This window comes from Mus pahari, chromosome 19 (genome assembly GCF_900095145.1).
Source record: "Mus pahari chromosome 19, PAHARI_EIJ_v1.1, whole genome shotgun sequence".
In the NCBI taxonomy this organism is placed as follows: Eukaryota; Metazoa; Chordata; class Mammalia; order Rodentia; family Muridae; genus Mus; species Mus pahari.
Window position 1 is genome coordinate 27,742,822 of NC_034608.1, and position 13,093 is coordinate 27,755,914.

General features: G+C 40.7%; 1 protein-coding gene across 2 annotated transcripts in view; it reads right to left on the reverse strand.

Annotated features, from left to right (window-relative positions):
* Positions 1 to 1,187: 1,187 nt before the first annotated feature.
* Fam155a (family with sequence similarity 155 member A) overlaps positions 1,188 to 13,093 on the reverse strand; it is a 527,148-nt gene continuing 515,242 nt past the window's right edge. Inside the window, exons 3-4 of one of the 2 annotated variants that reach the window (XM_021219050.1) lie at positions 4,846 to 4,891; positions 1,300 to 3,341 (exon numbers count right to left, since the gene is read on the reverse strand). In XM_021219050.1, coding sequence (XP_021074709.1) covers positions 4,869 to 4,891 — 23 coding nt within the window. In that variant the 3' untranslated portion in view covers positions 1,300 to 3,341; positions 4,846 to 4,868. Of the gene's footprint in view, positions 3,342 to 4,845; positions 4,892 to 13,093 lie in introns of both variants that reach the window. The other variant, XM_021219048.2, reaches the window with a different exon arrangement.

The following is a 13,093-nucleotide window of genomic DNA, read 5'->3' on the forward strand; positions in this document are numbered from 1 at the left end:
TTTTTTCATGATTTTCAACGTGCCTGCACAGGTAACTGTTTTAATATTGTAGTTCATTATCCAGTGTGCAGGGATGCCCACTACAAGGCCGACAGAGTAGAGCAAGGCTGGGATTTATTCTGCCCAAGCTAACATGTGCACAAGTTAAACACGCTCAGTGTACACTGGCAAGCCTGCTATGAGTGGCTGCATTGTGGACTGTCTGCTGCCTGTTTAAAGTCCTCTTCTGCTTGGATCTCCTTTCTGCTTTCCTTCATTTCTGGTGAAACTGTGCAAAGGGGGAGACCCACGGCAATGATAAACTTAAGGCACCGGTAGGCAACAAATGAATATAGCAAGGGCAATATCCCTTGGGAATTACAGATGACCCAGTGATCTCAGCATTGTCCCGGACAGAGTTTGTTCCCCTCCAGTTCTCTTTCCCTAAGTCAAGGTTTTGTATTCACACTCACCAGTACAGGGTTTCAGCTAACACCTAAAGTTGTCTTTTGTGTGAGCTCAGCTCCCAGGGAAAGTGATGCAGTTTTTCCCATTTTTCCGTTTTCCCATTTTAAAAGGAAAAGTCTACCTCCTCTCTCTCACATTTGGGGAGAAAGCATTTTTTCATGAGTTGCAGAGGATATTCAGAGAAAGTGAAATCCTGTCCCTTCTCCCACCATGTCTGCTGTTCAGGTACTATCACTGTTCTATATTTACAAAGAATAATAACTTCTCTTCATACCAGCAAAAGGGATTTTTTCCCCCATTACGGCAAAAGGTAACCATTTCAAGAACGGAATGGCTACGACACAAGCAGAAGGAGCTTGAAGGATGTTGAAGAGACCAGGGATGGCTTTTCCACTGAGGAAGGCGGACTTCCCAGGAGATGCATAGCCACTTACCTGATGTTGTTTTGAGTACAGCTCTCCAGGTCTTCACTCAATAAGACACTGATAGGGATACTCAAATGCTTATTTCTGCAAGTGTTTGGCTATCAGTAATGCAGTTACCCTGTCCCCTAAGCCCATACACCCCAAACCTCTTATATACCCCTAAGAGTACCATGTTTTCACAAACTAAAACATAGTACTTCTATGTGTGTACATACACCTGTACATAAATCTCCATGTATAAGGGGAGAGAAAGATGGTTTTTAAAGAAAAAGAAAAAGAAACTGGAGAGTTTTGCACTTTTTGGTGTTTTTTTTTTTCTTTTTGTATTTATGCAGACCATTTTAGGGTTTTCAGTCTCAACAAAACACTAGTAAAACAAAGAATCTAGTAAAATATTTGTGCATGTACTGCTAAACAATTCTAGCAATTTTATTAAGCAATACCTTTATTATTTTTTTTTTAATATTCTTAACAGACTGGAACAAAACATTTTATTCAAAACAAAATATGCATACTGTACGCATGTCGCAGGGTTAAGCATGATGCAGAGGATAGATCTGTCTGAACAAAAACAAATGCCTGGGGGAGTTTTATAGCTATAAAGTTAACAACTAAATTTTGTTCACTAGGAGGACCTTGTCTATGGGTTTCCTTCATCTCTCAGCCACACAGCAAACCCACCCGAAGTGCACTTCCCAAGTGCAGTCAGAGAACAGGAAGGAATGTGAAGTGTCTTTTTTTTTAAATTATTAGTTTTGTTTGTTTGTTTTGTAAAAACAGCCCTTATTAACTCTCCCTTCCACTGGCCCTACTGTAAACCCATAAAAGCCTTTTTTTAGAAAGCAAATTCATATACACTCAGCAGGTGAAATGTTCCCACAAAGAAAAAGAAAAGGAAAAACGAACAGTGATAAGACTTCTTTTTTTCTCAGCCGCCTAGAGCTTGCTGGAGTGAGGACGCTTTGCACTGTGGTAAAAACGGCTGATCTGTTGATTGTTTTAAAAAGATTTTCCTCTGTGATAATGCAGAGCTGTATACATTTTATTCCTGGAAGAATCTGGAACCCTATGCTGGGGGGCAATGCTGGGATAAAATGGTACATATTCTGTATACTAGAATCCCTCCACCATCATGATAGGGGAGGAACAGAAGTCTGGATTTGCGTTCTTGGTCTCTGCTCCCATCACTCAGCGGAGTCAAGCGCCCAGTGTTGAAGAGGGGCTGCTTGCCCGCACTTCGCGGTCAGTGGGCCATGGGCCGCTCCTGTCTGCCTGGCCAGGAAGAAAGAACCGGGGATGGGCACCAGAGCGACTTGTCCACGGGAGCGTGTTTCACTTTTATTATGCGTGTGTGTGTGTGTGTGTGTGTTTTCCACATAAAACTGTGAACTGCCTGACTCTGAGCACTCTGTTGGATCATCCAGAGGAACTGATAGGCCCCTGGCTCCCTCTGCTCGGGCTTGTGCAGGACACACACCCACCATGCGAGACACAGACAGAAGCAAGCGGATGTTGTCTGCTTAGGGACAGAAGAAGGCGAGGGCCAGCAGGGCCTGCAGGGCGTGGCGTCCATGGGTTGGAAGGAGGCTTAGGGATTTTTTTTTTTTTAATTTTTGTTGTTTTCTTTTTTTGTCTTTTTTTGTGTTTTTTATTATTTTTTTTGTTGTTGTTTTTTTTGCTACACCGTGAGGTTATAGCGGTCATTCCTCTATTAGAAACTGACAGGACGTAGACAGAATTATCTGATGGACACACGATGACTAGAAATCGATAGATAGACAGTGGAGAGACTTAGTTTACCCCCAAAGAAATCCTGCATTAACAAGTGCAGAAAAATAAAATAAAATTAAAAAAAATTTAAAAACGGAAAATAAACCCAAACTGAACCGAAAGCAAAGAAAACCTCCAAACGTTAAAACACAGTGTATAAAATGGTGTGAGAAACTGAGTCACTTGCAGCCTCTTAGTAGGTAAAAAGCTGCGGCTGTGTCCATGTTGGGGATCGGGCCCATCTTGTTGAATGTTACCCACAGGCCTTGCGAGAAGTCCAAGGGTAGAGCACCCGGGTGGGTTCAGTTCCCGGGCTGCAGCAGGTGAGCATCCCGGGTGGGTCACTGCTGCTCTGTGCAAGTGCATGCCCCTGCCCAGCCCTGCACTCTGCGCACGCGCCTGGCTGCGCTCAGTCCTCCCGGGTGGAGTTGTCCTCGAGCGTGGGGAGGCCACCCAGGCCCAGCCCCGTGGAGTTTTGCGCTGCGGAGGCCGTGAGCACTGTGTGGAGGAGAATGAGGACGAGTACACACAGCTTCAGCCGGCCGGGGCACAGTCTCGTGGCCGAGGACACTGTGAGCGACGTCCTGGGACAGGAGTCTTTTCTGTCCACGGTTCCTTTGGGTCTGGGTGCGGATTGCTCCTCGCTCCTGATGTCACAGCATTCGGGTTCATCATTGGTTAGGAAGGTTTCGTAGAGCCCTGAGGGGAGAAGAGCAGGGAGGTTAGAGGCCAAGGATACTAAGGGACTGGGAAGGTTGCAGCGGGCACCTCATCCCAGCAGTCCTTCAGGAGGTTTGTAAGTGTGGTGAAGTGTGCTCTGGGTTTCCGCGTGCCCTGGGGTGTGCCCTAGACTGACAATCATCAGAGCTTCTGGTTCCAGATGAACGTGGAGACCGAGTGTACTTGGCACCTTAACAGGAATGAATTCAATAACCTAATCCCTACGCTAACACCAAGACTTGCCAAGTGAGAGGGCCAAGGGGTCAGAGCCCTGGAAGCCCTGCTTGCCCACAGTTCCCCAGTGAACCTCATCCTGTCTGTGACCCTAAAAAAAATAGGAGGGGCATCTCTGAGTCTAACCGGCAGCAGGTCACCATTTGCTACACTGTGAGTCCATGAGTGACCCCGGGAAGTGAAGCTTTAGTGAGGTGGTGTGGAGCCTCACACTAAAGTGCTTGCACCTTCCACCACCATTCCCATCTACCCTGCACCGCACCGCCCCCCTCTGTCTCTTCCTCACCTCTTCACCCTCTCTCTGTGTCTCTGTCTGTCTCTCTGTCTCTTCCTGACATTTTTTTTTTCTTCTAGCCGAGTCCTGCTTCTTTCTCTCCTTTCTCTGAAAACACACAATCGCTGTATTTTAAAACTGTTGCGTGTCTGCAAACTTTGAAGTTGTCAAAGAGATGAGTAAAAACTGTAATTTCTCTCGCGTGTGCCTTGCTGTAGTTCGCATTCTATAAGGATAGCTCTATAAGCTGCTGGGCGGCCAGTGCTGTGGTTGTTGCTTCCACTTTATTTACTGATTATTCTCATGGGCCTCAGAATGAACATTCATCACAACATCCCCGAGTTTGAAAATCTTAGCGTCAAGAGAAAAGTTTAAAGAATTAAGTAACATTTTTTTTTTTCTTTTTCATGTGAAGTGCTTGGCTTGGTGAGTAACAGAAATAGATCAATAATTTTGGCTAACATTAACAATAGTGGTTAGCCATGGCATTTCACCACTGCACACCCATGTCCAAATACCTTTCCGGTCTCTCACAGCTTAATGCTCTACAATCCTGGCTCTTACTGAGCACTCCATGGGGCCAGGCTGCCCTTTCTTGTTCCCAGTTCCTCAGTGTCTGCTTTTATCTCATGTATCCTTCAGGAGTAGAACAGAGGAAACTCCCCGTGTGAGGAAATTCTGCCAGTAGCTTACTCTTCATCACAGCCATTTCTTCTCTTTCAATCACAGTTGCCCAATTTCGTGTCAATTTCCAAACCCAACCATCAACTTGAAAGCATGAACTGAACATTTTCACCATTACATTTCATATATATATATATATATATATATATATATATATATATATATGACTACTGAGATAAAATACACTGTTCATGAGCACTTATTGCATAAGAAACTAAACACATCTATTCATTTAACTACAAAGAAGCTTTTCAACAGCATATGCTTCAATACGTTTATAGTGATGCTTACAATAGTCATTTCTTCTTAGGCATTCAAAGGTAAACTTCACCTTCGCCTAGGAAGAATATGGAAAAAAAACTGAATTAATGAGATCTGTAGCTCCGACATTCTTATTGTATATTCTTTTTCATATATTTCAGTGATAGACTAGTCATTTATTAAAGTGTATGTTTATAGTACTGTATGCTATAACAAAAAGCTGTTATAGATATACAAATAAGACCCCAAAAATCAGTTGATCATTTTTAAAAGCTAAGAATTTAAATATTTTTTTCACAAGGTCATGAAAATAAACAGTTCTTCTCATTGGAAGAAGTCACTCAGAAGTTGGATTATAATTTAAATGAAAACCACTAGAGACAGAATAATACAATTAGTGTGGGTCAATGACCCTTGTTTGGGACTGCCACAGTTCCCACATTCTCTTTTTCCCTCTTCATCTTGAGAGTTTTTCCTGGGAGACATGTACACATGCTGAAGTTCAAATTATTCCCCAGGACATTTTAGAAAGGGAGGAAAAGAAATTTCTGAATCATGAGCTCCAGGTGCTTCCCTTTCAAGGGCAATGTTGGGACCTCCTTCAGCCCCAGCTCAGGGAGGACCGTGGAATCTAAGCTTTTGCTCCTACAGCTCTCTCTGCTTTCCTGAGAGCTAGTATTTCATGCCCCAAACCCCAACTTAGCTCCAAACACACAGCTCTATCTACCGCAGATGCACGCCAGCTCATCCATAGGAAGAAGCCACTGGGTACCCCCACTCATTGCCCTGAAGGTTCCCATGACTGTGGCATAACAATCACTCTGGAAAATTAAGAAGTATATACTTGCTGTTCATTTTAGAAAAAAACCCACAAATATATTAATAATATATTATTGTATATTAATTATATATTAATAATAATATATTTAGTTAATCAATATAATTATATTAATAAAAAGAATAGCAATGGCATGTATTTCTGCAGTACCAGGCAGTGTTTCAATACGTGTCTGCATTGTACCAGGCTTGGTTAGGTTAAACGTGGCCAGTCCTTCTTTTATCATCTCTCTATGGGAAGATGTTTAAAGCCCCATCTTTCTCCCTGCTGTTGTTGGTTGCTACCCTGCTATACACTATCACACCAGGACATACTCCTGTTAGCTGTTGGGAGCTCACTGCACTTGGAAAGCACCATTCTACTACCAACATCTACAACATCTACAAGATCAAGTGCGTTAGAGTCACACAGGGAGTGACAATGGGACCGTGCTTGTCCTCTGTACCAGGCTTATTTCATTTCACAGGATCATGTCTGTTTCTATTTATGCTGCTGAAATGGCAGGGTTTCTTCATTTCTTATGGTGACCGAATGGTATACAACATTATCATGAAATCATCATTATGACATCACCATGACATCATCATCATGACATCATCATCACTCTAATCAAATCATCAGAGATATTCACACATATATTCAAATATCTATCAATTCCTTAGTGGGACACCTGTGCTGTGCTGTTTCTTGGCCACTGAGAATAGTGATTCTGTGGACTTGGGACTAGTGGCTCAGTAGATGACACTTTGAATGACTGAAGAACTTTATGTTTTCCAAATAGTTACTCTCAGGAACTGTGGGTATGCTGGGTGCTAAGATGCATGCTTAACATGCATGAGTTTGGGTCCCAAAAACTGTCCCCCAAAGAACATAAGCCTTATCATGTGGTCACTTTAGATGTTAAATCAACACAAGAAGGCCAGATATCTAGACAAGTTCTTTAAATGGGTGAGGTTATTTTTGGCAAGTCCTCTGTTGTCTGTGGTATTTGAGAGATTTGCATCTAGGATATTTTAAAGACTTTAAAATATTTGTTGCAAGTTCTTATTGTGAAAGCTTAGAAAATATTACCACAAAGAAAAGCTAGACAAAAACAAACTAATCTGACTCGATCATCGTTATCACCATCATCATAGTTATCACCATCATCATCATATCACATCATCATCACGCCATCACTATCGTCTTCACCATCATCATTCTAGTCACATCGCCATGACATCATCACCCTTATCATCCTAATCACATCATCATCATGGCATATTCATGACATTATCATTGTCATGATCATTATTACCATCATAATAAAGGGGGAAAAGACACTTATAAAATTTATATTTTTTTCTATCAAGGTAGATACACATATGGAATGAGCATGATTTGTAGATTCCATATACAAAACACTTCAACGAAATTATCTTTTACATCTTCATCCTCCATTTTGTTTTCTAGTAATTGTTTTATATTTGCGTGTTCATTATAAGGAGGAGGTCACAGAGTATGTCTGATCCATGTAGTATCAGGTTTCAAGTATTTACGGTATAGCAGCAGTGATGTCTGCAGGGAACCAGCGTTTGCTCGACAAGGCTGTTGCACTGTGCTCACAGCAGGTGGCGGAGACACTCCTGGACTCCAACCCATCTAAGGAGCTCAATAGCTGCTGGGTTCAGCAGTGAGGGTTAGGCTGCCCAAGCTGCAGTGGAAGGTTCCAGATGCATCAACCTACAGGCAGCACTAACTGAACTCCGTGAGTTTACAAAAGCATCAGAGTTGCCACGAAAAAAGGGAGAAGGAGGAAACAAGACGTTGTTGGGGTAGATTTAATCAAAATACATTATAGTCAAGTGGGAAATTCTTACACACACACACACAAAAAAAAAAAATTAAAAGGAAAAACAAAAAGGTTAATAGGGTAGAATTTCTATACTTCATGAGTCTATTCTCTTAAAGGTAATTACAATGCATTCCTTTTTTATATTTTCTGATTACTAATGTGTGGAGGTGATTTTTTGTTATTGTTCTTGTTATTTGTGTAGTTTTTGTTTTAAAACGGCTCAGGCTGTAAAGTTTGATACAGAGTTCAAACTCTTAATTTTTCTACATTGCCCCTTTGTGGTTCATGTTTCTATTTCTCTTTTCAGTTGTTGGTGAGACTTGAGTATTACATTTATTTTCTTTGTATCATCAAAGATGTACTCTTGCTCTTATCATTGTTGTTCTTTCTGCTAATACATTATTCTCTGTCTTTGTGTTGTTTTATTTTGTTTTATATATTTTAGAGAATACTTTTGCCATTCATGTAAAGGTTTGTTTGTATTAGGTTCAATGGTTTTTCCTTATACAGTCATTTCTCTACATGTTTGGCAATTGCTATTTTGTTTAATCTCTTTTGCTTTTTGTTGTTTAATCTCTTCTGCAAATGTTAGCATTCCAAAATCATGATTAACATCTGTTTTGGTGAATTTCTATCTAGTCAGAATACTATCCACTGAGAAATGTGTAACATAGATGCTTCTAATTATTTTTCTGTTGATATTTTTTGCATATGCATTTAAAAATATTATAATCTGTTGCTTCCCTGTTTATTTTCCTGTGATGTCAGCAGGCACAAAAATTCATCATTTATGTTTCCCAGGAACATTTACTACTAACCAAGAAGAGTGGAACTCTGACATTTCTTTTGTTGTGTGGTGTTTGCCTTATGATTTCTGCTTTGGCACTGGGTACATTTTATTTAGTATGAGTATTTATTTATAACACAGTAGGTATGTTATGTGTCTTGTTTTAATTTTCTATGCCCTCCCTATATTTTTCTCTCTATTGTGTTCTATACCTCAGAGTTTCACACTGGCTGAAGAATTTGATCCGTTCACATTTATTGTCAGATCTGTAATGCTTTGTTCTGTTCTCATCCCATAATATGATTTCTGAGCATTTAATATTTTATTCGTTATTCTCTTTTCCCACTATTTGCTGTGCAAACATACTTAGGCACATATTTTTCAAAATTTTAGAAATTCACAGTTATTATTTTATTAGATTCCTATTAGAAGTTGAATTAAAGGAACAGTAATTAGTGAGTGAATTGGCACGGGTTCCTTTATTTTGATGTGACCAGGTAGCCCAGACCAGCCTGGATCATACCTCAGCGGCCGTGACAGGTCAGTGTGACTGCACCAACCTGAAATTTCACCTTTTCATCTGTAAGTTAGATATTCAAATCTATTTATTTCCAATTGTTGGCATTTTATGAGCACTCTTTGAGCAATTTTAACAACATTCACATATCATATACATGCCATAACTTCTCTTTCGTTTGTGACTTAGAGATGTCTTGACTGGAATAAATATCAGTAGTGATGTTGCAGGCCCACAAGACACAGCTAGACCCCAGCTGTGAGGTCCATCTCTGGGGAGATACCCCAAATTGTTCTTCAGTTTTCACTGTGGCTTCCTTGGACTATGGAATCTGCCCTTCTCAGGCATGTACACATTTTAAAAGTCTCAATTCTAATATTGAACCATTTTCAGGGTTTGTTATTTCTATATATGAAATGTATTCTTAACTTTTTACTTTAGATTCAGTAGAATTTAGAGACAGATGGGAAGTAAAATTTTGGCTCCAGATCATGACTTTGAGGCACGAGTCACATTCACATTTAAATGCACTGACTTACTCATTACTAAGATCTCTCTCTCTCTCTCTCTCTCTCTCTCTCTCTCTCTCTCTCTCCCTCTGTCTCCTTTTCACCATTATGAAAATCCTATCAGTGTTGCAGAAAATGGTTTTGGAAATTGGTATTTTGACCTTGACATTCCCTTTCATTTCGTGTTTACTGCAATAGTTACTCTACATTAGTAGAATCTAGAACTTTAAATTCCCTTACCAGTTTTCTTTTTAACTGCTCAAGAATTCAAAGTGTATGTTTTTGTCGCAAACAGTAAAAAGTAAAATCTGTAGAGAACTGCTGGCTTCCGGGGGGTTATTTTATAATTGAGAAATCAAAACAATACAACACGAGTTTCATCTTAACTGTATTGGCCGTCTGAATAGAATCAGATTTTGAGTATTTATATATTTATACTTTTTAACCATGTCTTTATAAGTAAGGTCAAATTTTAGTAAAGAAGGTATACATTGAAAGTGGCCAGTTTGAGGGGAGGAGTCAGGAGTGGGCAACATCTCTAAATAGTCAAAGAGGAGACGGGGGCAGGGCATCACCTCTAAATGCTGAAAGAAAGCTCTACCACTACGCACAGCCAAGTTAATAGGATTAGTTTTCTTCTAGTTGGCAGTGCTGATAATGCTTGCTCCTCTTCCCTTCCATCTTAGCATTCCAAGCCCACATCAAGGTAAAGTTGTCTAAAAGGAAAGGTGGGTATTTCCTTAATGAAAGAAAGAACCAAGGGAAGATTTGATAACTGAATTCCTTGAATGCCAAATGGGCATAGCCAAATTGTGAAAGAAAATGACACTATGATTTGGCCTTTCAAACTCACAGCTTCCACACCTGTGTGTTATACCACCAGAGATCGAAACGTTTGAAAACTACATTAAAAGCATGCACACATTTCCCCAATTTCATTCCACAAACAATACAGGGTGACAATTCTTTATATTTAGCCTTTACATAATCTTATGTATGATAACTTCTCTGGAGAAGATTTTAGTTTCGGGGCTGGATAAGGATAGGTTACAAGGGAATGTTCCATTCTCTAAACACAGGACTTGAGCAGCCACAGATTTTGGTGGGAGTCCTGGACATTATCCCTGTATAAAGTGAGAGTAAACCTCCATCAGGAAGAAATACGACACACACTCTGGACCCGATTATGCCAGGGCCACAGAGAGCTCACCACACATTAGATTATGGATCACTTCTAAACTGTAAATGATACTCAATGAAATTAAAATCAAAGATCTGTGTTGGAAAGCCAGAAACGTGACACAGGGAATTTACTGATTCATTAAGCTCAAGAATAAATTGGGCATTTGAAATGTCTTGAGGCTAAGCAGAGAATTTCCTCAACCAGTGTTCTCAAGTTTTCCAGCATTTTAGCAGAACAAAGACAGTTTGCAGCCAGAAAGGTACAGTCTAAACAGAAACCAATGTGTGCTGTTAAATATCACATTACACATTGTTATTTTCCTCCGAGTCCTCACAGCGATGCTTTTTAATTATGAAAAATGCATGCTGGGAAACAAAAAAAAAATTATTGGACTGAAAGAAAGTACACTCACCAAATATATCCTTTATTTCTTCACCCCACCCAGAACGACTCCTTGGTGAGCTGCCCCGAGGGCTGCTTTGATGATGTGGGATTGTTGTGTACAGGAAAATCACAAAGGTTCCAGAGGACGTGAGCATTCTGAACCTCAGAGTCTCCTGGGTCTCCTGAGAGTGGATGGGCACTGTCACCTGGCATGGTTCCTGTCCTTCCTTGCTCTGTCAACTGACCTTCTACCCCTTGGCCTGAGGACTCCAGTGGAGATGATGGGAGCCATCAAAGAAGGGAAGGAAAAAGGACATTTCCTTTCTCTTCACGGTTACGACCCAAGGTTCTTACAGAATGTTTTCCTTTCAGGTTGCCTTGCTCTCACGCGTTCTGCGACGACCGGAAGAGCTTGTCTGAGGATGTTCCAGAGTCTTCATACTGAGGGTTCTGGATCTCAGCGGGGGTTCATTCATAGCGGGGGGGGGGCTTACTCAGAAGCCCCACAAGGGAAGCCATCACTCTCCCTAAGCATTGCCTGGTGCGTTCTGTTTCTATTTATCCTCTCATTTTCTCTGGGAAATGGCACGTATCACATGTTGTAAATCAGTTTGGCTCACCGAGCATTCTAAACTGGAATTTCCCCATCACTAGGACTCTGCTAAGGAAATGTTCTTGAGAACAGGAAACTGCACGAATATTTCTGCAGCTGCTGAGTCTCAAACGTTAGGCTGCGATGGAAGAGACAGCTTCGCTAATGCTTTGATCCATCCCCGTATTTACCGTACAGGCAACACTTCCTGCCTTGCTTTTTAAAAAGAAAGCCAGACTCTGTGTAATCTCAAAACACACCCAAACCTCCCCTAGGTCTGTACACACTCAGACACACACCGACACACAGTCATAGCTTCAAGTACCTTGTAAATAGGTTTGGATTTTACATATTTGCTTTATTGACTAAGAGAAGTTATTTTCATAATTTATTTCAGGTTTTGAAATGTTAAACGTTTAAATAAACAGTCGAGGCTTTAAGAAACTGATGTTAAAACTTAAATTTGTTAGACCCTAGCTTGGAAAAAAAATCCTAATGGTGATGTACTAAAATAAAGTACATTATAGCAGTTTATAGACCAGGTTGGAAAAAAAAAAATCAGTGTCAATTATTTCAGAGTGAATACTATTTGAGACTAATGTTGCTGCTCAGTAGCAATGTACAAATTGCCTAGTATGTATGAAGTGCTAGGTTTGATCTCCGTATCACCAAAACAATGAAGAAGAAAATGGAGTCAATATATGAATTAGCTAGAAATCAAAAACAAAACCAAAACCAAAAAACTAAACCCACTAAACAAAACGACCCCTAGAATAATTAGCTCTTTTTTAGAGTTTAATTGAACTGACATCAAGTGTTTTTTTTTCATTTGTTTATATCACTTATTAATCAACCAATATTCAATTTTGCTGTGTATGAGTGTTTTGCCTCCTTGTATGTCTACAAGACCACATAAAAACCTGGAGCCCTTCTAAGCCAGAAGAAGGCATTGGCTCTTCCCTGGAACTGGACTTACAGACACGGTTGCGAGGTTCTCTGTGGGTACTGGGTATTGAACTCAGGTCCTCTGGAAGAGCAGCCAGTGCTTGTAACTGATGAGCCACTGGCATCTGCCATCCAGTAGTTTTAACACTTATAATGGTGCTTTCAAATGAAAACGGCATACAATAAGAAAGCAACTTCCAGAGAGGAGTCACAAAACCTTTGGAAGTATTCAGTGTTTACAGGGAACAAGATAGTTTTCTGGAATGGAGGACTAATTTTCTGGATGGAGGACCCATTTCCTGGATGGAGGACCCATTTCCTGGGTGGAGGACCCATTTCCTGGATGGACGACCCATTTCCTGGGGAAACTCAGGCAAACTCTATCCTTCCCTGGAAACTAAACTGCTGTCTGAGACTGCTATAAGGAACGGAGGATTTGATTTCAGATCCTGGCAGGTCAGTTGTCACATGGAACATCTCAGTGGCTTACTCATCCCCTTAGTTACAGTGCAAGTAAGAGCGATGATGTCATGCGCATTGCCTCCATCGGCCTCCCGCACCGCTTCCCTGTTTGTTACTGGTTGCTTCCCTTGTCTGTGAGAACTACTGAACACACAAACATCTACAAAGATTTAGAATAACATAGCTGGAAAATCTTCACCAACTGGCCAAGAAATGAAATTAAAGTG